Here is a 26,508-nt window from a genome sequence, read left to right as displayed (position 1 = left end):
ATCTTTGATGTTTGCAATGATGTTCAGATACAGAAGAAATATATGAAAAGAGGTAGAGCGTAAACATTAACACACTGATGCGAAGTGGTTGGAGATCATCTTGAGGTGTCTAGGCAGGGACTGCAGAACAACACAGCCGTTACATAACACAGTGAATGCCCAGTGAGGGATTTATTGATGAAAAGATGCAAGTGTTTGCACCAGATTTATTTCTGAGAATGCAGGGGTCAGTATCTTAGAGTTGTAATGGCAGGAAGAGTAGTAATGAATCTGAGTGGATCGTGCTGCCTTCAAATTGGAAGTTGTCCTGTGAAGGGTCGCGGAGGGGCTGGAGCCTATTCCAGCTGTCACCGGGCGAGAGGCAGGGTACACCCTGGACAGGTCGCAAGTCTATCGCAGGGACAAATTGGAAGTTGTGTACGTAAAATGCTTGGCATTCAAAAGATAACATCGACCTTAAGTTGTGAGAACACCAGTATTACGCACCTGGGGGCTGACAGTGAAGGCATAACAAAAAGATGAGTTGCCGTTCATATGAACTCTTCTTGTGATCTGAGATTCTGGTATTATGGGCACATGTCTTGGACTGGAATGTAATCCAGTTAAAAACTGATAAAACTCCCTTTTCTCTTTTTTTTGCCTTCAGGAAGAAAATGTCTCTCCTTTACTATATCACTACAGTTTGCAACAGACAGATAGCCAGATAGCTAACACCAAAGTTTCCAGGCCAAAACTACAGTGTGATAATGAAGCACAACACACCGACTGTGTGTCTGAATACTTGCTGTACTGATGTGAAATCTTCTCTTTTTCTAAGGGAATCACTGTTTACGCTGCCAACACGAGCATCATTGTCTCTCATTGGAATATTCATGCCAATTAAAACCCTGCTCCTAAAAATAGACTATCTATGATTATATTGGCAGGCAGCAGAGATCCTGTATGAAAATGAGTTGTGTATCATTAATTAAATGAGTGCAGAACATACAATTTATTCTTACATTAAGTTATTCAGAGGGGTTCAGCTCGTCGTTATTGCTCAGAGGCTGTTTATAAGGTGAATTCACAGCACTTAGGAAACTAATTGAAAATTCCACTCAGGCTCCCATCAAAATGGAAAATGACTGTTTCTAAATTGAGTGTTGGGGATTATGTCTGTGATTTCTTTTATAAATTAACTATATTCAAATACTGGTAATTCCCACAAAGAAAATTCTTAAAAACACGATTATGAGACACCCTGAAATAACAGAACAGGATAAATGGTGACATGCTGCATATAATTTACGCTGGTGTGTGTATGTGTGTGTGTGTGCCAGGAGTGTTTTAAATTTGAAAACACAAAAGAGTAGAATATTTTACAGTAGATTTTAATGAGCATTTCTGACATGAAGTCTCTCAAAAAATAGAAAAGATTCAGCTCGGTTGCAAGTGTGACTGCTTTTCCTCTTTGAGTTCTTCTTTATTAGTTCTGATACATTTTGAATCTCCCTAAAGGCTGATGCACTACAACTCAGCTGCCCGTTTCCATACATGTGATCGGATCATGTGATCTACACACAGGTGTGTGTTGTCACCAGGTAAAGATATCTGCCTGCATGCAATGGAAGATATAACACCAGCTCTAAAGTTACAGCTCAGTCGTTGCATAGCTGCCCAGTCTGACCAGCGTTAATGCTGCCTCTCACCTGTACGTCTCAATGCATTATGGTCAGCCATGGCTTTGGTTCATTTGCCTCTTTTTCTCACATAGACGGGCTAAAAGTCAGTTTGTTCAGCTTTCAGACCTGTACCTACACAGCCTCCGGAGCATTGGTGTCACTTGCAAGAAACGTTGCATTATATAGGTTTTTTCTTTGGTGGAAGCGACATGAATACACACAGATATAACTCTAAGCGCTCTTAACATTTACACTTTCTGTAGCCTATCTGTACAGCAGCTAAATATAATATTATAAATAATCTGGAGTACATAATATAAATATCTGAAGTATACACTTCAATCAATATTGTAGACCTTTGGCTGGTGCATTTAAACTGAAAGAGATTCCATGTGTGCGCTGACGTCACAAAATAAAACAGCTTTTAATAGACAAAATAAAGGGTTAGATGGACACAGACCATTTGATATTTCATTGGTAAAATAGTATTTTTACACATGGCAATAAACTCAGATCTTTTTTTTCCAATTTTAGAAATAATTTGTTGCTTGTTCTCATCACTTCTGTGACATGATATTTCCTTTCAGTCAATATCTAGCGCTGTACTCCTACTGTTTTCAGTCATTTGCCTTATTACTATGGTTAGACCAGTGCAATGATCTTACAGAGCTACATACATAGTGTACCTGCTGAGTATAAACCAGCAATACGTTGAGAGTTATGTTAAACCTGTTAAAGAACCTGCATTTTACAGTGTCTCAGAATGTGTGGTGGTAAAATGCAAACATTTTCAGCTATTTAATGAACATTTATTATTGGCCAGTCATAAAGGTTAACTGCTGTTCTACACATTGGATGTAACGTGTCCAAATCCAGAATCCTGCAGCAGAAATAATACATTTTGGATATCGGATTTGAAGACATCAACACTGGCTGCCAGTATTCCCATGTTCTTTTTCAATCAAGAAGTGCATATGCAACAAGAAGAGAAATGACAATAAATTCTCATTTGTTTTATTTTTTATTTTTTATAATAAAAAAGTGTCTTGGAATATATAACACACAAACACCATAACATGTGAGCAGGTGATGAAGCTAGTTGAGAAGGCAGAGGTGGAAAACAAAGACAAAGGACAAAGAGGTGGGAAGAACGAGAAGAGATGAGCTTGGAAAAGAGAGAGAGAGGTGTCCATGTCCCTCATTCTGCAAACAAACAAAAAGTAAACACCAGTAGAGGAAACACTGTGTCACTTGATGCTGCTGATCGCTCCTCCACCTGCCCACTCAGGTTTCCCAGAAGACCATTCTGCCAGCCACAGGACAAAAGCAACGCAAAAAAAGCCAACACCTCTCTCCCCCCAAGGGGCCCTGAGACAAAAGAGGGAAAAAAAGCGATACAACACCTTTGTTTGCTGAGATTAAAACATGTTGCATTCTCTGCCTCCCTCCCTCACTCCCCAGAGGTAACTCTACCAGGAGAGAGATGCAACTGTCAGTGAACTCTCTCTCTCTCTCTCCCTCACTTCTCATAAATCTGCCTTATTATTTTTGTGTTTCCTATTGTCTGCGTGTCATTGTGGGGCGTCTTGTGATTAGCTGATCAGCCTTGGCACAAGGTGAATGAGCGGGCCTATCTTTTCGCCGTGCCTCCTGTGTGATATGGGTATAAAGTTGGTGGTGTGACCAGACTCGCACCCCGGCCTGATTGTTTATGAATGAAACAGAATAGCTGTGGACAAAAACAAAACACTCAGGCCACCCTTCCATATGGGGAATCTGACTCTTGTGGTAATAGCTCAGGAATTCACACATGGACCAACCATGTGCGCCGCTATTTCTAAAGAAGCTTTCCTCTAAATAATTGTCTGGTCCCTGAGATAACACAATGCTTTAGAGTGTATGGTGCACTGTACGTTGACAGCACGCTTGACAAATTGAGCCTTCTCTTACACTTCGCAACAAATCTTACGCAACTCCCATGACTGCCATTCCCCAGAGTTAAGGGTCGACATGTGCAGCAACACAGACATCAGATTAACTGGTCTATCCCTGCAATGGCAACTGTGGAAAAGACGGTGGCCCCCTAGACACGCAGTCTCTCCATGGGGGGTTTCTGCCAATCTGGCAACCACGGAGGGAGGTCTTACTCTCATCAGCACCGTAGGATCCAGACCACTTACCTTCCGTCCCTCATTCTTGTCTACGCGGGCTTCAAAAACAGCTCAAATGTGATGTAGCCGCAGTAAACACATTTTCTCATTTTATTTTGTGTATCTTTCTTGAACATCTTTCTACACATGGAAGAAATGTAATACTTATGATCAACCTAAATATTAAGGTGATTGCCACGTATCAAAACAAAATGCTTTATGGATTTCTTTTACCAGTTCAGTTAAACACACTTTAAAATACTTTACCACACAAACAAGGAAAGGAAGTTTACCATAAGTTTACCAATTATTCTGGACCTTTCAAATGTATCATTTGATCTTACCCAGCTGAAAGTTCAGTTGAAACTTTATATCCTAACTTTTTAACTAACATAAATCCCTAAATCCTTAAAGGGATGTCATGGAAACTGAGCAAAGGATCTGCAGAGGAAAATGGATTGATATTATAAAGGCACGAGAACAGCTACTAAACTAACTGAGTCAAAATTGGTGATTTTGACTCACGGGCAAAACAAATGCTATTAAATATTATGATATTAGTCCAAAGCATTTGAAGGCATGATTCTAGGAACTTTGAGATGTTGAGACTCTGAGATGAAGCCCAATTTCTCAGAGAGAAGGAAGCTGGTAAACTTTGAGCTTGTGGAGCCTTATGCGACTCTGAATATGTAACTCACAGCCTATGTCTAGATGGGCCTGGTTTTATGTGACATTTCAAAAGACACAAAACCAACCAGACTCACTGCTCTTGGTGCTCATTCTCGCCTAAGAATCAGGGAGTGGATAAAACTTAAGCCTCTCTTTAAGCCTTCCTTCTCTATGTCACTACACAAAATGCTCAAATAATGAGGCTGGCTGAGAAAGTGCAAAGTGGAGGTGTATTGAGGGGCTGTGTAAGCTTGCCTAATCCTCCTTCACAGCGTTTGTTGTGTCATTAGAGCTGTATGGGTTGTGGATCCTGTGACACGGGCCCTATTCACTCCTGTAGCCCTCAGCCACTACACTGCTGAGAGCGAGCGTTGTGTTCGGAGCGGCTATAAGCCACGTCGGATTTTCAAAGGTGGGAGTGTCCTGGAGGACCACACGGACCGCTCCCCTGGGGACAGAAAATGTGGTAAAATCAGCTGACAAGAAGTAAATACCACACAATGAAACAGACGCCAAGATTCACTCAGCAGGTTTATTTTTGTGCAAATCTCAGGCAGTAGCTGAGAGACAAGAGAGGCGACTCTGTAAGTCCTGACATGACAGAGGACCTGGCTACATGAATAAACCAGTAATAGTGTCATATGGCATCCTTGTATTTATTATGATGTGCTTGAAAGCAGGTGACCAGCTGTTTAACTTAGCCAAACTTACTTACTGACTTTACTTAAATCAGTCACTCTTTGTCTTTTGTGCTTTGTGTCAGAACATGAATCAGTTTTAGGACTTAATTCTATTAATACATTCACCTACATGGAGGATACTACTTTATTCTCACAGAGCCCGGCGAAAGGAAAAACAAAACAAAACACTACGCTGCTGTTTCTTTTAGATTTAAGCCCTGGAGAAAAAAAGATCTTCTATAGGATACAGTACCATGGAGAGTTACAGTATGGTTTATAATACATATATATTATAGTGCATATGACATATTTTAAACATAAAACACAGACGTCATATGATAATAGCAGGAGCCCCAGTCTCCCAGTGGTATTGATCATTCAAGTTTTATTGAAAACAGGGTTTGTAAATGAGACAAGACGGCACCATGCAGTATGTAAGGCTGAGATTTCCTACGAATATCGGGTTACAGAAGGATGGGGATTTTACTCTGAAAATGAGTGTTAAGCAGAACAAATGCTCCTCAACCAACAGCTGATCTGCTTTTTTTAAGCCCTCGTAACTGCAAACCTACTTTGGCCAACTGTTTTAGCGTAAGTAACATAGCTACTGTACATTCGCCTCCTGTGTATCGTACCATACAGTGCTGATACGAGGTAGTAAAGATTTAAACGTTGACACCTGTAAACCATACAACTCAGAAGAATGACTAACGAAATATACAGTACAGTATGACAAAACAAGCATAAAATAACGATATTGCTTTTGGCTACAGCTCTTATTGCTGCCGTGTAACAATGTTAAAATGGCTCAGATGATTACAACAGCTTTGATTGTAGTTCCCTTTGATCCTAAGCACTATTAATACATGACTACATGTCACTGCCTAACAGACTGAACCCTTATTAAATGCAGCCAACCAATTGGATGCACCAATCCCATTCTGCCCAGAATATTCAATACAGCTATGCTCAAAACGCTACTATTTATCTACACAGTATTTTCATCAAGTTACTATACACATTAAGACTTCCCCAAACATTTCAAAAGCAAAATAATTTAAACGTAAGGCCAGTTTTGCCAGTGAAATGAAATTTGGAAAAAAGCACACTGCAATAAAGTACTTAACCACATGGCTGATTTCTCCTTTAAGAAAATGGCTAAAAGTCAACTTATTCAAGATCTTCTATACTGAGATGATTTGCTGAAGTCATGAGTGTTACATTTAAGAGGATTTAAGAACTTTCAGTGTGTCTGAATACTAATAGTATTATCAGGTTTTATATTTGAACCTTTTTTTTCAGCACCTACAGATGCCCTAAATCAGGACTTTTCATCCTGATCTCATTTGGGCTGTTCTTTGAGCTGGTGTTCCCTGAGAGCACCAGTGAAAGTAGCTGTCCACACATGCAGGGCCGTTGCAGCGGAAAGGGTGAGGAAGAAGAGGAAGGCAACTTGGAAACCAAACCAATCCACCACGCCTCCAGCCAGAGCGCTGAACGTCAGCTTTCCCAGCACCTCCAGAGTCGCCAGGAAACTGTAGTGGGTCGCCTAGAGGGAGAAAGGCAGCCGAGACGTAGGATGAGTGAAAAAGAGGAGGAGGAATGATAAATAAAGAGATTAAAAGGAGAAGGTAAAGGAGAAGTATGTGAGAGGAGAAAAGGGACAAGGGGAAAGGAGAGAGTTTGGGAAAGAAAGAGACATTGTGAGGAAAAGGAGAGTGTAGTAGGGTGGAAAGTCGACTTGGTAACATGGGTATAAAAGGTGACACTTCATCTTGTCCTCTAGAAGAACTTAAAGCTTCCAACTCTACAGGAATAATACGGAAAAATTTGCCACCACAGACATAAAACAAGGGAAAGGTGTGATTTGAAATCTTTAGGAAAAAGCCCAGAAGTGCCAAAGAGAAGGGGAGACTGGAAGTCTGAAAGAGAAAGCGTGAGATCACTGCCTGAGACGATGGAAAGAGGCCAAACGAAGAAGACTATCTGATCTCAGCCTTAAGGCTTTCAAGACAGAGTGAGAGAGAGGGAGATTACCTAATCTATCCAAACCTCCTCTGTCTGCCCAACAGAACCACATTCAGCAGGTAACTCGGACAAACACAGGACTCTAGTGACACCTAGACCGCTGACTGGACAAACGAATTCATTAGACAAAGGATTCTTGTCTTATTCATGAGAAATGTTTCGAGCCCTGCCATCAAAGAAAGACTTAATAATTCAAGATTTACTCTGTAAGAAGCCTGAAAGACATAATTCACAATTCACAAGGGGATTTTCATCTAATGACTCGTTTGTTTTAATAAAAAACAGGAAAATACCTACCAACAGAACTACATAAGCTACTTTGACAGGACTACAAATGGTTTTCTATTATCACTTCAAAACTAGAACTGCAACAATTACTTTTACAAAAGTTGATAATTGTTCTTTGAGCAAAAATATTAAATATCTTACAGTATACTGACGTGTTCAATATGGAGATGTGCTTTTCTCTGTTTTATGTCATTGTTAATTGTGTAGTTTTTGGTGTTGGACTGTTGAATGAAAGAAGACATCCACAGGCGACTAAAGGTTGAAATAATTAATCAGCTAAACAAAAGATAACTTGCAAATGAATCCATTTTGAATTGTAGCCCTTTATCCTTCCATCACATAAATAGTCATTTGTCAGTTCCAAATTTAATGGACAAACATACTTAATTATTCTCACAGGAAACAAAGGGGATGAGTGACAACGAGTGGTGAGGAGCTACTGGGGAGTTTTTGCTGTGGTCCGTAGGCTGAAGTAGAGAGCTCTGAGAGCCTGTGTGACCACAGCTAAGTGGAGTGTCTTTATTCTGAGCAACTTGTTTAACAGATTCGGTTTCTTTCTCCTGGGGATCGTTAACAAGCACTCACACTATCAGCTTTCTGTTACTGGATAGCGCTACCTTCAATAACACACACATATGCACACAACGAGCACAGGAGAGCTAATGCTCTCCCCTTCCGTGTGCGCACACACATACTGATTTGCTCACAGACGCACTAAAAAGCAAACGGTATATGTGTCAAGAGAACCTATCAAATTTACTGTTGTTCTCATCCTAGCTTGTTGTGATTGTTCTCTCATATTATTTTATTTAATTCAGAGCCCAATCCTGAAATCTGTGCCGGTTTCTCGACACTTTATTCTGCACTTTAAGACTGACAGCAATTTAAATGATAATTTGTCACCTTCAGAGATTGACATCTGAATGACTGTGTGAACAACGATCACCTCCAGGCAGCGATGGCCCAGTTACGACGGGGACAAAAGGAGTTATGTCAAAGAGGAGAAAACGAGAGAGGAGAAGGAAAAGTCGGGAATGAAAAAGAGAGAGCATTTAAAGGACTACAGAGTGACAAAGAAAAAGAGGTGGTAGGTTAGACAATGCCGGTGGAGAGGAGAAGAAACGAAGGGGGGGCACAATGAACAGAAAATGGGTCTGCTTAGACCTTTGAGATTTTCCAGGTGGAAACAGCTGATGAGAACAGACAGGTACAGGTGCCACTAGGTGTGGCTTGTATGCTGAGGATTTCCCTCTGGCCTCCTTTTGACAACCAAAGGAAATTACTTAATATTATGAAATAGCACAATTAAACCAAGACGGGAGAAGACAGAAGGGAAGGATGGAGAATGCAAAGAAAAGAACTAATATATTGTCTGTTTGTTAAGCCACGGGAGACGACCAAACAATAAGAAAACAACACAATTAACACCAAAAAGATGGCGGCAAAGACACAAATCGTTACATAACAGCAGCCTGGGTTACCAGAAGGAGCTGGTTGGCTGCTATGAATAAAGTGCTTTTTACCTGAATGCTTTCCTCTGCCCTCTGAGTGCAATGCATCATGGTAGTGAAGGTGAGCGTGGTGATGAGACCACCCAGGAAGTGTTGAGCACTCATGCTCAGGACTGCCATACCTGAGGAGGTGTACACATGCGGGCAAAAAGAATCAAAACCAGTCAGACACATCTGAGTCCAACTATAGTAAGCTGTCAAAAAGCCAAGCAGGTTTTTTTCTGAGGGAAGGCAGAAACCATCAGTTTTACACTGTTTTCTGCTCTGCTACATTTCTCACTATAATATTCTCTATAGAATTCAAAGGAGGAAGACAAAGCAGTGAGAAACGGTAAGCAGCTCGCAGTCCCAGTCCCCAAAACACATGTAGTGTATCCTCTGAGGGGAAGTGGCAGAGCAGTGTTAGTGGGGGAACACAGAGGAACCACAGAGCCTATCTATCTCTGCTCCCGCTAACACTGAATTATTCACTCAAGCCGCCAGAGTTTTTGCCGAATAAGACTCTTCAGTCAGCGACACAAGGCTGGCGGAGTCACACAGATACACCGACTGATGATTGGGAAGCGGAGGGTTATCATGTAATATTGAAAAATCTGAAACTGAATGTTTTTCTGTTTGGCTTTTCTGTATTGAGTTTTCCTGAAATCTTTGTTCTGGGTTTAAAATGGAGGAGAGTGTGAGAGAGAGAGGCCTCAACTTTCAGTCTGAGAGGCTTGATATGGGAACAGACAACTCTGGCAGAGATGAAGGGCATGGATGTGAATCCCAAATGCTTTGAGACTGGCTGTGCGAAACAATCGGATGTGTCATTCAGATATTAACAACTGAATAGCTCTCTGGAGAGACAGACACCTTTCCTGTCTATCAGTGTTCTTTGCATCGTGCACTCTTGTGCTGTATAAATACTGAATCTTGCACAAACGCTTGTAACGTAGACCACTGGTTCACAACTTTCAGGGTTTGTTGGACAGTCTAACAATGATTTGCCTTCAAATGTGTTTGTGTACTGTGTACACCAGTAGAGTCTACATGAATGGCCCTTTCCTCCGGTATTCACTACCTAATAACAAGAAATTGTTGATACAGTGCCTATTAATCTAATATACTGCAGTTTAGTTGTAGAGTTGCTTTTTTTTTTTAATAATACAGTTTTTGTATGGGTAAAATACAGATATTCCCAATGGCCTCCTCCTCTCATTATGCCTTTAAATGTCCTACACTGAATTATCTGGTCATTAGCTTGTGATCTGTTAGCCTTTGTGGCTTCTCGATGCCAACAGTTGCCTAGTAGCGGTGTTTTCATAACTTACGGTCGATGTTACCACTTGAAGCCAAGCATTTTGTGTACACAACTTGCCATGTCATAACCACGTTTCATTTAGTGGCTGAATTAAATTATATTAAATTGTAACCACTTCCTGACCTGGAAACCATGATATGATTCTTTAAATGCTATGAAAAGGTGCTTAATTTCTTCATGTCTGTCATTTAGCACAGGATACACAGGGAAAAGAGATAATGCCATTGTGCCTCACATCATTCAGCCATTCACAAAAACAAAACGATCTACGTGATCAACATGAGACACAGATCATGAGTTATTGTTGGGTTTTCCATCTCATTGCATAACTTGCTAATATGCTTATGTTTTTTGAACCAAGACCAATATGTTGATGTCCAATGAAGTTTCCAGTGAAACGTTTTGAATAACCTATGCTCAGTTTGCATTATTTGCCAAGCAACGTCCTCACTTTGAGCCTTGCTGTGTTGCCAGCCCTTATGAATATCATTAATTACTCTCTTGTCTTAAAAAGGTGAAATATTTCTTCACGTTTGTAGAGCTTGTATGAAATAAAGCAGTAAGAACACATATGGGATGTATCTAAGATGTGCTTTTAGTAGTCCATCTTCTAACACTGTAGTTCCACCAGGGCAGACACACGTGGCTGGCACAGAACAGAAATAAATACTTTTGTCCTCAACCATGTTTCTTAAATATTTTGCTTAAACCAGTTTACCAGCACCTTAAAAAAAGCAATGTCTAACTAAATCTCCTTTCCACAGGTTAAACAATTTCTATGCTCTGTAAAGAACAAAAAAAATAATTCTGCTTCTAAGGTCAATTTTAGTTCTGAAAAGGTAAAGATTTTCAAGAGAGTCTCAAATCATACATGGAAAAGCACTGATGATTCTACAGAAGGATCTATCACTTTTACTGTGTCGGTACATGCCTGCTGTCTGCATGTTACTTAACATGCTTAACCATAAAAGCTCACACTGTACATCTATGACCCACAGCGTTGCACTAATGTATTAATGCACCTGCATGTTAGTAAATGTGCATTTATTCAAGAAACAAGAAGGTCAAATCAGTGTTGTATATGTCAGGGGCCAGGATCAGGAACATTTAAATAAGTAAATCTAAAGAACTCAATAAACAACATGTGGTACCCTCATTCACCTGCATGGAGAGAGAAAATTGAGATTTTTTTTTGTGCGTGACATTTTAACTGATATACTGGACTGTAGTCATTAGAATAATGAAAGCTGGTAATATGTGGTAACTGTGTGTGTGACTCCTATTTCTCACCTTTCATGAGAGGTGACGGCTCCAAAATGGTGAGTAGTGAACTCTGGAAGACCATGCTGACGGTTCGCAACACAAACACACGTCGCATCAGAGCCCCGATGCTGTGGAAAGAACAGCAAACAAGTTGCATATCACAGAGATGTTTGCTAACTTTTAGGTACAATGAGCCGTGTGATATGTGATGACAGCGACTTCTGGTTTCATTAAATTTAGAGACGTGTTTCTTTTCGTGCCACACACAGTTATACACACACACGCACGCATGTTGTGGTTACATGCGCGCACATGCTTAAGTAAACAAGTCTCCAGACGCTAATTGATTCCCTGTTAGTGCGAGAAAATCATCCCCCTGTGGGTTTGGTTTATGACGTAATCAATAACCTAAGGAGATCCCCAGCATGAGGAAGATAATTAATCACTGTTAACATACAGTACGTACAAACACACACACGAGTGCACTCACACATTAGGGATTAACAATGCCAATCACTCAGAGGATGCCTGCCACTCAAAGGGTTGTGCGTGTTTGTTTTTTTTACATGTAATTACTTATGTGTAAAAAAGGTTGTGAGGAAGACGGGGTCCGTTACACAAAGCAGGATATGTGGTTTAGTCAGATAAGAAAAGCACACTTAACAAAACCTTTTTGAGCACTATACTAGGTTATTACAAGTTGTGAAAAGATTAACATCAAAGTTTTAAGTTCTCTAAAGAATCTTCGTCTGCTCACATGTTTGCTGGTGGATAGTAGTAATGCAAAAGGAGAAAAAAAAGTCCCCGCTGCATTCAAAACAGATCATTTATGATAATACTGTTGAGGGCTCACTTCTCTATAAAAAAAAAAGATGTGAAACCCCTTCAGTTTCCAAGATTGATGTCATAAATTCTATTTATTTAATTCTTTTTATTTTTGTAAAGGACATTCCCCTCCCCCCCCAACTCTTCTCAGTATCTTTACCTCACCCTCTCTCTCTGCCCAGGCTTTCCTTACCCCTCTACAGGAAAACCAATCCTGCATCATTCACATGCTAAAGACATTCTTCTCTCTGCTGCTCCTTTAACTCCCTTCTCAATGACAGTCTTTCATATCACGCACTCTCAAGAGATGCTGAGGGGTGTGTGTCTGTGCATGCATATGTGTGTGTGTGTGTGTGTGTGTGTGTGACAGAGAGAGAGAGAGAGGGAAGGAGGGTGGGGGAGAAAGAGACCCTGCCTGGCTGCCACCTCACACGGGCCAGGCCCGGATAAGAATAGCCATGTTCTCAGGTTGACAGTGGCGGTTGTAGAGGGGATCACTCCCTGACCACTCAGGCGTTTCTGATGGTGGGGAGGATAAACCTTCCAACTGAGCTTTTAGAGGTGGGACAACAGCCTACTGGACAGCCCTTTCCTTGTGTGTGTGAATGTGTGTGAGCCACCAAGAGGCAAGGAGGCAGTGGGGTTCATCTGGTACCATGCCTGTAATTTAGCACTCTTAAGCACATCATTTGTCCCTTTTTTTCTAGCCCTACGCAACTAACTTGGACTAATATTTAAAAGGACTACAGAAACTGTTCATAGTTTGTTTCTTACAAAATGACTGTCGGGCCAAATCAGGCCAAATTTTGATCTATTGTAAATATGACAGCAAATTTAACAAAGGCTGAGAAAATTCTTAAATTAGTATCTTCACATTCTATATAATAACTAATATTACACACACTAACCAAACAGGTGATACACTTACAGTTCAAGTAAGGTGTCAGACGTCGTGTTCCATTTTATCAGGGTTGGGTTTTTTTTTTTTATCTCTGAACCTCATTGTATCGTATGTGCAAACCTGATCCACTGGCAAGAATCCAACTAGATCAGGGCATTACTTCATAAAAAAATTGAAGCAGACTAAGACATTTAGATGACGCAGCCCAGGGTGTTCTCTGTGTCTGTCAGTCTGTGAGCATTTTACTGCCTTTACAAGTTACAATCCTTAACATGTGAGACAGAGAAGGAGAGTGAAAGATCAAAAGCCAGAGTATGACAATGGCGTCTTTTCAAAGCGCTTTTGCCTCAACAACACTTTTGCCTTGGGAGGCTCCTTCTGTGTTTGTTAGTGTCACTACACAAGAGAAGAAAAACCCTGGGAAAAAAAGAAAAAACAAAACAAAACCACAAACAGACTGATATCAGAAAGAGCACCAAGTAAATGATACACGTCCACAAATGAACAACTAAACACTGCACAGATAGCGACACATAAGCACACCTCACCTCCATTAAACACTGGCTAAATAGCAGAAAACCTTCCACATGTGGCTAAAAAAAATTAAACGAGGGTCTGAGTACAGTAATGCACACAGTGGGAAGTAATGCACTGTCCTCCATGAAGGCATTGTTGTTATTTATAGTTCCCATTACATCACACTGGCCATAGGCAGAGCTGTGCTATAATGTGATCCTGGTATTAGTAGACGGAAAACCTTATGCAACAATGGTCAGGTGCAAATATCGATTTGCTGGAGGGGAAAACATGAAAATGTTAAACACAATTGTATTAACAAGACAAAAATTATTTATCAAAGCTGGATTCAGCCATCCTAAAATTACATTCTATATATATGTAATTTATTATTGTTTATATGGATGCAGATTTTTCATTTTCAACTTAACTATGAAAGATTCTTCTTAAAATCCTAAAATCTCCAGAAGTTATAAAACAATTTATATAGAATCTGAATATGTCATAAAATCTTGTAGCGCTGACGTTTCAGCTTCCTTATTCTCTGCCTTTTAGTCATCTGTAAAGCACCAGCACAAAAATGCTGTAATGTGTGATCTATTGATTAAGTTATTTAAAACAGAAATTATAATTTTACTATGTAGTGTCATTGTAATATATCATAAAGTCTAACATCTTATTATCCGTCTGAACATCTAAATCTGATACCTAAATTCAGCTAGGTGCACATTGATTCAATGATCAAACCTTAAGGAGCGTGTGTGTGTGTGTGTGTTATGCGTGTGTTATGTATGATGGATTTGCTGCTCATGCTGTTCTCACACCACACACCACACGGGGGGTCCCTGAGCTCTCAAACAGGGCTGTGTTTACTTAAATTGCCGTACACTCAGTCACACAGACAAAAAGAAATATATACACACCGCCTATGAAGATTAGTACTATAAAACAATAACTGTAAAAGAGCGATGAGGAAGAGGTGAAGGAGACATCTGCATGAAAACAGGAGTCCGTGTACGCCGAAAAACTTGGAAGGTGGAGGAGGGTGATGAACACGATGATGATGGTACGTTCGGATGGGATGCCCGCAGCACATTGTACCTTATTAGTCTTATCTCCTTCTTTACCCTGCTGCAAACTCGCAACCAGCCTCACAAATAATTGCTTTATATTGCTTGTTGTAATCATATTAGTGCCAACATTTTCCTTCTGTTTAAGACTGGTTGTAATCTAATTTACTGTAATGACTCTGCCAAGACATATCACAAACCATTTGTGACTGGGGGCCACTTGGCTCCATTAAATGTTCACATTCACATGTAAATATTAGAACAGAAACAACCATTCTTTTTATAAGTCAGTCCTGAAGTCAGTTTTAAGAAATAATGGCCAAAGTTACCTGGTTCCAGCTTGTGAAATGTAGTTTTGGTTAGACAAAATAAGATATTCAAAGATGGCTTTATGGACTTGGAAACTAATGCAGGTAATTTACTGTACCTTTTAAGATTTTGATATGCTGAATGATTTGAAAGAATGTGAAGAATGTGGCTGTGATGGCATTTTACACATTTTCAAGAGCATTTTACGCTGGGCGCCACTTAAATTTAAAAGCCTACAAAATTATACCATTGACAAACCTTACTGCAGAATACTGCAGCTGAGCAAAAGTAGTGGAAAGAGACAGAGACATAGCCCAGAGATAACCCAAATGACGGTGTTGATGAAGGCTACCTGAACTGAGCGAGCAGCAGGCCTCCCAGGGATGACCCACAGATGGAGAAGCCCATGGCGATAACGCCGTTCCAGAAGCCGAGCTCCCTGGCAGTCATGTGGTGATCCAGCAGGAAAAGAGGGAACATGGTCACGGCACCCTGCTCACCTGTATACACGAGACACAAAGAGAAAAAGAGGGATGTTAAATGGCTGCATATCTCAAACTTCCCAAATCAAGGACAAAATACATAAAAAATAATGCTCACACGTTTTGGCACAGAGCCTCCCTCAGAAACTTATATTAACATATGTCCTGGATGATCTAATGATGCAAAAAAAACTGTCTTGTACCCTTTGCTGGCAACAGAAGAGAAACCACAGCTGCTATTATGATGGACCACCAGAGACGGCAAAAGCACCTTGTTGTTTTTTCATTATTATGGAAGGCCTTTTTATATCTTGTCTTTGTAGCTATTGATTCAAACTACTAAATAAATTTAAACAAGAATAAATTAACAAATTATTGAATACGCGTTAGATATATGTAATCCCATCATAAAAATGACCGGTATTTTGTAGTTTGCTAATTAGCCATGTGTTCATCTTGATGTACACAAAGACGGCATAGGGAGTGAAGTTACTGTATTTTGTCAATACTGACTGTGGTCTTTTTTTATTTACCTTATTTCTTGATATTTTTTCCCTTTCACTGCTGCAAATGGCAAAGCAGTAACATTGTGCAAATGGATGACTCTGGGGTTCAAGTTATAAACTGAGCTTTGTGTGGGTTCTAACGTCAGAGGCAGAAATAAACAAATAAATTAGCCTAACAGGCGTGCTTTCGGAAACCTTACTGCTTATTATGCATTCCAACACTTTCCTAGCAGCCCATTTGTAGTATAATGTCGTCGCACTGTGCATGACTCCAAATCACACAACAAACAATGGAGTTCATGGTTCTGAAACAGCGGAACGTAGACATAGTTTTGAGGCAGCAGCTGTTTGCACAATATTCTACTGCAACTCCATGTATTTATTTTATTAGCATGAACTCGACATGGTCACTTGAGACTCAGGTGGAGATGCACTTGAATGCCAGGTGTGAACGGACGTACTTAGAGCTGGACACTTGCGATCAAAAGACCCAAGATGCATGTTAATGTCAGGTTTGAACAGGGCCATACTAATGAAAAAATGAAGTAGAGCAGAGTTAAAGACAATCACAATGAATCATATATTGTGTGTCTCTGACTAAGCATTAGTATCTTTCCCCTACAGTAAATAAGCGTATCACCTCCTGAATATACATGTCTGTTCCAATCACACGACGATGGTGTTGTATCACACGGTTTAGCCTGCAAGACTGAACAACATGGTTTTCCTGAAATGACGACTTCAGAATCAAATGCAGCGCACCGACATGCGGCACACCTAGGCCTATTCCTGGAAAGTGTCAATAATAGATGCTTGACAAGAAAAAGAATACCCTCAGTCACTTTATCAAACGGGGGCCTAGCACTTTTCCTGAAGCACAAAAAGAAAAACACAACAAAAACACAAAAACTTCCACGGATGAAACAAACCTCACAAAGACCTTTCAGTCAAAATAAAAAGTTTCTGTCAGACGGTAAGACTTTCTCTGTGTGGCGTTGAGTGTGGGGGTAATGTTCTGCTGAACATTACAGTAAAATATTCAGTGGCGCCGACTCTACGCCATTATTATATTAATGGAGACTGACTTCAGAAAGACAGTGGGACCAAGGAGCTGCGTGAGTGACAGCTTGGCTCCCAGACTGCTGTCAAAGACGACGCAACACAACCGACGACTGACTCACTCAGTCAGCCAGGAGACAAACAAAAATAGAGGAAGAGGAAAAAAAGACACATGAAACAGACTGAAATAAAAAAAATAATAAGAGAAAGCTGAGAAGCTCCCAGTGATAGGCATTGCAGCAGCAGACTTAGAGTGTCACCGCTATAACAGTGGTGTGACAACTCAACAGAAACATGGGATAGGAAATGTGGATTTCTGCGTAGGAAACACTTGTCTCTCACTTCTGCCACTCATGTCTGGCAGTTTACACATGCTTAACACAGACGGGAATGACTGCGTGTCTCATGAAAATTAAATTAACCAATCAGACAGTAGTCCCTCCAAAACATATCTACCTATCTGATGGACAAATTTTTTTCCTTTGAGATAAAGTAAAGAGATACAAAAGAACAAAAGCTGCACTAAGGCCGGGAAACGAGCTAAATTTTCTGAATTACCAGTATTGGTCAGTATACTACTGATACATTTTTGTTATTATTGCAAATCTGAATGGACAGAACTCAGAGCTGCTGCACCAACAAATAATAGTCCACCAGACATTCAGAAATTGTGAATGAATGCTAATAATTAGGAAAAATGATCATGCACTGATCTATTATTAAAATCCCATCATTACACTTATTGGTCTCAAAATATTTGTAAAAATTGTTATTAAAGTTAATGAATTTAATAAACCACCAGAGAATGAATTGGCAACTTTTTTTAATTGTTAATACTTCCAGTAATTGTTTTGACCAATAATGCATTCCTACACATTCTCTGGTCACAGCTTCACCAATGTGAGAATCTGAAAGTTTTCTTCGTCATGATCAAATAATAATAATAATAAAAAATCAGCACATTTGAAAATATGGAAATTCATTACTATTTACAGCCCTACAAGATATAGATTTGGGACCATATCATCAATCCTGATATAATGAACCCACTGATATAAGTAAAGATGATAGTTGACGTAAAAGAAGACATTTCTGTGCTAATCGAGTGAAAGTGAATCGCTGAAACTGAGCCAACAGAGTGAATAGAAAGATTTGTATTAATGTTCAGTATCTGATTATAGGCTCCACATATAAACTACAAAACAGATTTGTGTGGGCAAATACCATGCTGGAAAGTAATTTTACAAAGAGTAATATTTATCTGTGGTCAGTTGATGCTTATAATACACACTCTCTGTCATCCTGTGTTGAACTGTTCTGAGATGCATCCACTGTGGTAGCCATATTAGTCATAATAAACACTGGCAGAAGCAGTAGCCATGATGCCAGGGTTGTTTACCCGGGGTTCTGCGCTCCCGTGCTTGCATGTCTGTTGTTTAGGCTCTGAGCTTTCACAGTCCTGCCTTCAACTAATTATTTCTTTAAAGAAGGGGTGGGGGAGGGCATACAGACAAACACAACAAGGCTGATTATTCCTTACTATAAATATTCTCAAAGCAACTACTGTCCATTTCAGCAGGGATTTCATTAGACATCTACAAAGATTAAACAGAGGAGAGTGTAACAAGAGTGAAGGGGAAAGAGAAAAAGGGAAAAGTGATGGCCTCGTGATAATGAAAAACAAAGAAATTGTAAAAAGACAGAGTGGGCGGTGAAAGGGTTCAAGAGAAGCAGAAAAAAATATGATATGAAGTGCAGGAAATGATAATCACGCAGTTGTAAATAAAACGATGTGAGTTAAACACGACTTGAGAGACGGGACAGCAGCCAGGGATGGAGACAGCTAGAGACAGAGGGAGGGGAGGAGGGGCAGATGAACAGAGACATTGTTAGGAGGTTAGTGAAGAGGAAACAGAGGAGGGATGGCAGGCTCAAAGGAAACCCTGTTTACAGGCAGCGCAGAGAGACAAAACTATTTATCATTGAGAGTGAAAGTGAAAGACAAGGCAGGTGGTTGTTGGTTGATGGCAAGTTATTTAAAGGTGCTCGATGACAATATCAATAATAGACTCGCAACTTAATATACAGTAAAAGGTCCTGAAAAGATTGATTCTGAAAAGATTGTTTCCAATAATGTCACAAGAAATCAAAAATTATACATTTAGTTCAGGAAAAGTGAATTTTATGGCAGAGCTGTTGAATTGAATTTGAATTGATTGTACAGTCACATTTAATAAAGTGGCTACTAACTGTATTTCTGTGTGCCGGACTCAGACTGTGAATACACTGAATTAAAATCGATGTGGTGTTCACAACCACATAATCTCTAATAGCAGTAGCAGCATTATTTCTGATTACTTTGATGTGATGTAGTTTGACAAAACATATCTCTTGTCTTGACCTGTCTCAGTTTAACCAGTCTGAAATGGTTTAGGACAGTAATCCACTATATTCTATAAGCCACCATAGTGATTATATGGGAGAGAGTTAAAAAAAAAAAACCTGGGACAAACTCACTTGCTAGTCAGCAGATTCACTCTTCCCTTGGGTCTTTTTATACACAACAACAAATCCATTGAAAATAAGATAATTTGTATTTTTACTTAACTGCTATGACACTTTCAACAAGATTCAGTCACGGGAGCAAGTGATTAAGACAGAAAACAAATGTGTAGTAAGGTGAAGATCAAGTGGGCACTCAATGCCCCCATAAGCTGCAACTTGGTGCGTCCATTTAATTTCTTGATATTCTTGTAATAAAAACACAAATGTAAATTAAATAATAATCTGTTTAAAAAATAAAGAACAAGAAAACAAATCGGCTATAATAGTCATCCGCTTACAGTGATCAATTTGATCCAGACAAACGTGATCACTATAAGCGGTTTCCACCACAATAGAAGGGGGTGATGGTACGGAGTGGGATAACAGTGGGATAAGGTTGGGCTGAGGGTGAGAGGTCAACGGGGACGGTGGGCTGAAATCCTGACGTCCATGCTGCAGTTTACACAAAAGAGCTAGAGAGTTCACTTAGGACGCACAGTCACCTTGTAGAATGACGTTATCAGTCCCTGCTGAGAGCAAGGTAAACAGAGAGGTTCATACATACTGCACATTAGGGCTCAGCACAGCCCACAGACTTATGTGCATACACATACATACACAGACCTTTCAAGCTCTTGGGTTCCCAGAGAATAAACAAGTAAACAGAAACCCTTCTAAACACAATTTCACAATATCCTATAACTATTAGTATATTCACAGACACATAAACACACTAGGCGTCCCTGCCGATCAATGCACATGTCAAGGAGTTCTCTGTGGCCTTCATGAACGTGGGAACATACACCCTATGACTAGGCAGTAGAATGACAACCACCATCTCCCTACCCAATGGAAATCTGTTACAGGGTGATTTTTAGCGAACGCAAAGTTCCTACTATTGCAGTATTTTTACAAAGAAAACAGGTCAATATTATCAAATAATATCCACTAATAAAACACAGATATGATTTTGATTTTTGATCAATAAAATGCGTAAACCAGCGTTCTATATTAATATATTAAATTAATTTACCTATATGATGTTTATGTAGGTGACAAAAGTACAGGGCCGGACCTTTACCAGAATGATCATGCACTTCGATGCATTAACGTGGACAAAAGTGTTAGATCCATTTTGATCTCTGTTTCTCATGGGCTGCCATGTGGTGGATGTTCATTAATTCATCCAGTCCTTCAGCCTCTCTCCCTTCCTGCACTCATTTTCCCCCCACTTCGCATTCAGGTTTTGTCTAAAACTGTCGGATAAAGCATACAGTTCTTGTTGAAACTCTTGAGGTCAACTTTGTGGTTATAGTGGCACTATGATCTGTGCCATTGAGCCACATTTCTTTAAAGCATATTACTTTGTTTACCACATTTGTATCTATTTAACCTCCATGCACCTGGTTAATTCCCTAGAGAAACTCACCATCAGGGTCCAGCTGATGTTCTGACCATCATTTACATCTCTTGTCAAACACAGAGGGCTTACTGACTCACAACTGTAATAAGGAAATATTGCCCTGATGTGCTCACTTACATCAGAGATGTGCAGTTTCTTGCAAGCAATAATTTAAGAACAGCATCTCAATGTAAAGAATCAATGTTTTCATACAGATGACAAAGAATTATAGTATGTTCCTCAAATTATTAAATTATAGTAATTAGCACTTAATCATAGTTAAGTTACTATACTATATAAATAGTATATTTAAATGCCCTCATGAGATGAAGATGAAAAGCGAGAAGAACCTTCTGTTTGCCAGTTGCTAATTTTATCGTTTTGTTTCTCTTCTCGTGCACTAATTCACTAAACTCATCAGCTAATTTGAACGAATCTCCACCAATGATTCAACATGCCCAGCCATGTGAAAAGCCACCGACAGAGGTCCAAGAGTGTGGGACTCACCGCAAAAACTGGGGACACAGACCCTTACTGATTGTTCACCACTAGCCAAGCGGCCAACCGTCAGCTTGACACATCACAGCCACAACCCACTAACCTGGGAAAAATATTCTTTCATCAGGCTGCTGGTATGCCTTGGATTATTATCTCACTGTGAGACTCACTTCGCCACGTCGCTTGGATTGTTGTCATCCAAAGGTTTCTTTGTACCTTTCAGTTTTCATGACTCTAAACACAACTTGAACACCACCACTGCTAAAAAAAAAAAAAATAGCCTCAGACTTTGACGTTCCCACCTCCACGCTAGTACAACCAGACTGGATTTTTTCCACATAAACGCTCTAACATCATCAGACCCGAGCAGGTAAACATACAGTATCTAGCCCACATCTAAACATCTCATCTATTTTTCACAGAATTGCCTGGCTTTCTGGGTCTGTTGCATTTTTAAACTTTTAGACAATATACCAAACTGTAGAAGAAAGAACAGGACGTTTTAAGTGCCATTAACCTTTCTCTTTGGCCCACTTCACTTGTCTTTGTCATTTTTGCTTTTAACTAACCAGGTCCAAGGGAATATATAGCAGATGTATTAAGTCAATTAGCCTCAAGTTCACACAGGCGCCCCTAGAAGAGTAACTATCAGTGTAGTTCATCACATTAACGATGGAGATACTCCAATAAGTTTGCCAGAACTTATCTAAATACTTTATTGTTGCCATTTAGAGGTGTATGTTCATGATTTTTTAAGCGACAAGATGATCATGCTAAGTGTATATGTTTCTATGGCTCAAATATAAATTCATCTGAAATGAAATAACCTAGGAACCCCGTGGAAGTTTAACAACCAAATATGTTTTTTGTGGGATTACTGTATGACCAGAGGATTTTAAAATGCTTCTATCCAACATTTGAGCTTATTTGCAACTTGAAGCCTCCATTGTTTGCCTCTTTCCTGGCTTTTTTCCCATTTTCCACCCCCTCACGCTCCCCGTCCGTCCCTCCGAGTTTACCCAGACAGTACTCCCATCATGCCTGTAGCCTCAGATGGCACAGAGGGGTCATGGTTCAGACACGAGGCACCCAATGATTGGCCCCAGTGTTGGATGCAGTGCAAACTCAGAGTTCATTAAGGATAGATGAGGGAGAGGGGCCTGTGCTTGTATGTGTGTGTGTGCGTGTGTGTGCGAGTGTGAGAAGTGGGGGGTTCAGACAGGCAGATTACTGGTCTCACACAAACATACCCACATACCCCTTGAACAAAAACAATACTGTCTCACATAGGCAATTACGTTGGCACATCTAGGCCTAATCTAAAATATTATACAACCGTTATTTTGCTGCAAAGGTGGGAAATATTTCAGTTCCTTACAACAAGAAATGCAAAATGACATGTATCTACAGAGCTCAATCACAACACTGAAACACGAAAAGTAATTATCGTTGTAATCGTGGGCATCAGTCAATAGTGTGTGCGTGTGTGAGTGTGTGTGTGTGTGCTCATGTGATGGAGAGAGAGTGTTGTTGGGGGGGGGTGCTCTCTAGACAGATTAGGGGGTCCAGCCAGCCTTCATATTTTGTCTAGTAGTGTCGTCTGCTGGGGCTTATCCGATTACTGAGCCACCCTTAACACTCTCTCAAAAACACACACACACACACTATTTAAAAACAAAGGCATATACATTCATGCACGCCCACAAGTAAAGACAATTACATTCCCACCACCCACGTACGCACATGCATATAAACACACATCAGCAGGATGCGCCGTCTTCCATTTCGGTTTCTGAACGCCACAGACACAAAGACACTCTAATCCTTACATAATCCCCTTCTGCTACCAAACACCAAACTATGGTCATATCAACTCTCTCTCCCACACATACAAGATCAACTATTTCAAAACTACTTTAAAAGTTTGGCTTTTATTGGAACAAACCTGTTCTTATGCAAAACTTTGCAGATGAGTTCACTGTTCAGAAGAAAATACTGTCATTTAAGTATTGCCATTTAAAAGCCAGTTTGTACTTTAGTTAGACATTAAAATACGTGATTTATCGGCACAAGGTTTTTATTTTCCAGTGTTCACACAAGATCTGCCGAGACACAATAAACTGCCTCACAACAATTACTTCCCAAACTTCCACAAACTCATTCCTGAGTGCCGTCCACATGGAAACACCAACAGAGACATCTAGTGGAGATCTCTGGGTGCTACATGAGGACGGCGATGCAACTAAATAAGTTCAAAGTTTGAAAGTTTCAAGAAATGTATTGCTTCTAGCAAGGTCTTATTTTAAAGTAGAAACAAATAAAACAAGATGCAAAACTCGTGTCCCATTTCTAGGTACATGTGGAAGAATGGTCCTAAATGTGTATTTTCTTTTTCTTTGTTAGGTCACTAGTGTTCATCTTGAGGAGTTGAACTGTGTAATTGATCACTCTTGTTTAGGCCTGTCACAATAATCAATAAATCGATTAATCGCACAATAAATGAAAACGAACTTGATAATTTTGCCGGCCTCGATATATTGTGCATGCGCGTTTGTTTTCCTCGTCTCTCTCTACCAAACAGGCTGGATGACAAGAGGTTCACTCGGCCTGTGCACCTGGACGCGCTGGTTCCATAGGGGAACGAATGGAGGGAACCCTGCTGTCAGTCATCCAGTCTCTTTGTTGTCAATTGTCTCAGTGGGGGGAAGCACACAGAGAGTGCAGCAGGTGAGCCTCGAGAGGAGCAGAGAGCAAGGCAACGTGAGTAGAAATTTGTAGGAATAAAAGGGATGATTTCAAATAAGAAAGCCACAGCCCTAGCGTGGGAACATTTCGTTGAAAGTAGTACGCGCACCTGAAACACAACCATCCACTCCAGTTTTTCCAGGTGGGAAAAAAAAAAGGCAGCCCGAGATGCAGAGGAGCCCTCGCCCCGACAGTCAACACTCAATGAGGCGTTGGTCGTCAAAGTAAATATGAACGAAACAGCGCAAAATGGTGTGCGCTCACAGAGAGCGTAGTTCGCTACACTGCAATACAATGTTAAATACTCTTGAGAAATTATCATTGCTTTTGAAGGGGTGTACTGGCATTATTATGCCATATTATATTACATTGGTGAAAAAATGGTCTCAAAATAATGTTGACAATAATATCGTTTATCGGCAATAAATTGTGGGACAATATATCGTCCAGCAAAATTTGTTATCGTGACAGGCCTACTCTTGTTTAAGTATTTTACATATATCAATTATAAACTCCGGCCATTCTTTAGCTTTTTGCTCGTTGCATGGACATTTGTTGCGGCCAACATTTTGGGCTTAGATAAAAACATAAAAAAGTTAAAGTTATGATAAAATGGGACAGAAAACAATACTGTGGTTTACAACAGTTTCAGTGTCTGTTCATTTAAATGTTACAAGAGCCTGTGGATTAATCACACTTACCCAGTTTGTATGTGAGCACATACAGGACTGTCCAAGGTGTGCCGGGCACTGCCAGCAGTTTCCTCCACACCCTCCATGGCCTCATAGCATCCGCTCCCTGCCCTCCCTTTCTGCTGCCATCTGCTTGCTGGCCCCTGACAGCCTCTTCATCTAGCACAGGAGCCCCCCACACAAAAAGAGCCACTCCTGCATACACAAACGTCAGCAGCATGAACATCCAGCTCCATCCAGCCACGTCAATCACAGCCAGGAGTCCCCCTCCAGCAAACACTGATCCAGCTTTATAGCCCACGACTTGGGCTGTGTTCCCCAGCCCCAGCTCCCCGCGTCCTTTTAATAACCCCACCGCGGCCCCGTCTACAGCGATATCCTGAACAGAGGCCAGGGAGTTCATGGCCAGCAGTGTTCCCGCTACTCCCCAGATATGTGACTCTGGGGCCAGGGCAGCACTGGAGAGGCATGTCAGAGCCAGCCCAGAAACTGTCGCAACCAGCCAGCGGCGCTTGCTGCCCACTCGGTCCACAAAAGGGGCCCAGAGAACCTTGAGTACCCAGGGGAAGTAGAGGATCTTGGTAAAACCGATGCGGGTGAGGGAGTGACCGGCTCCACGCAGGTAGACAGGAAGCAGGGAAGACTGGAGACCATAGGGGATGCCCTGGACAAAGTACAGTAGGCCCAAGAAGACTAGTTTGTCATTCATGATCAAAGTCCAAAAGTAGCCCTGTGGTTGGTCTGACACTGCAGTTGTCCATTGGTTAGGTCAATTTTTTTTATTTATTTTTTTTATTAAAGGGGAGTACTTCAAATGTGCAGGTGGACCCAGGTGAGCTGACTGAGCTGAAATGAAAGACAAAAGCGTGAAATTCATGGTTACTGATGGAGGCATTAGACTCTTGTTATATAAATACTGTTTAGTTGAAAACTTTCAGAGCCCATGCAAGCAGCCTTACAAGGACCCGCTGTTTTATTGCTTCACTGCCCAGCTCAGTTACCAGTATCGTTAACCCGGCTAATGCAGGCCCCCTCAAACTCAAATGACATATGTTCACCAACATGTTCAATAATATCGTTAAAACATGTGTTTTTCTTATTCATTTTGTATCAAACACAAACAAGCGCACCGTTGACAGTCAGCGGCAGGTACAACAATTCCGTTTGTTGCCAACCTGAATGCCTAGCTACAGTTAGCAACCTAGCTTGTTAGCATGCTAATGCTAGTTAGCGAAGAGGTTTAAAACACATTTATGTATCTTGTCAGTATTATCTGGAGTTATGTCGCAATCCGATACTGATAACAATAGTTCTGTATCTGCCGTGCGAAAAATCTTAACACACATTGGGAAGAAAGTTGTTTAGCCTAGCGTCAGCTAACCGGCAGGGGTGCTCCGCTTGTTTATAGT

At 40.6% G+C, this 26,508-nt stretch overlaps 1 protein-coding gene across 1 annotated transcript; it reads right to left on the bottom strand.

Annotated features, from left to right (window-relative positions):
- Positions 1-4,843: 4,843 nt before the first annotated feature.
- On the bottom strand, positions 4,844-26,507 carry mfsd3 (major facilitator superfamily domain containing 3). Its single transcript, XM_084552424.1, has 6 exons — positions 26,481-26,507; positions 25,109-25,945; positions 15,524-15,671; positions 11,578-11,678; positions 9,000-9,109; positions 4,844-6,709 (listed from the first exon to the last, which is right to left on the bottom strand). The coding sequence occupies exons 2-6, from the start codon at positions 25,806-25,808 to the stop codon at positions 6,503-6,505; spliced, it is 1,266 nt and encodes a 421-aa protein (XP_084408550.1). The 5' UTR covers positions 25,809-25,945; positions 26,481-26,507; the 3' UTR covers positions 4,844-6,502.
- Between the last annotated feature and the right edge of the window lies 1 nt (position 26,508).

Source organism: Chelon labrosus (genome assembly GCF_963514085.1).
Source record: "Chelon labrosus genome assembly, chromosome: 9".
NCBI classification, from domain to species: Eukaryota; Metazoa; Chordata; class Actinopteri; order Mugiliformes; family Mugilidae; genus Chelon; species Chelon labrosus.
Note: the sequence above shows the minus strand (reverse complement) of the source record. Positions and strands in the feature narration are given on the sequence as shown.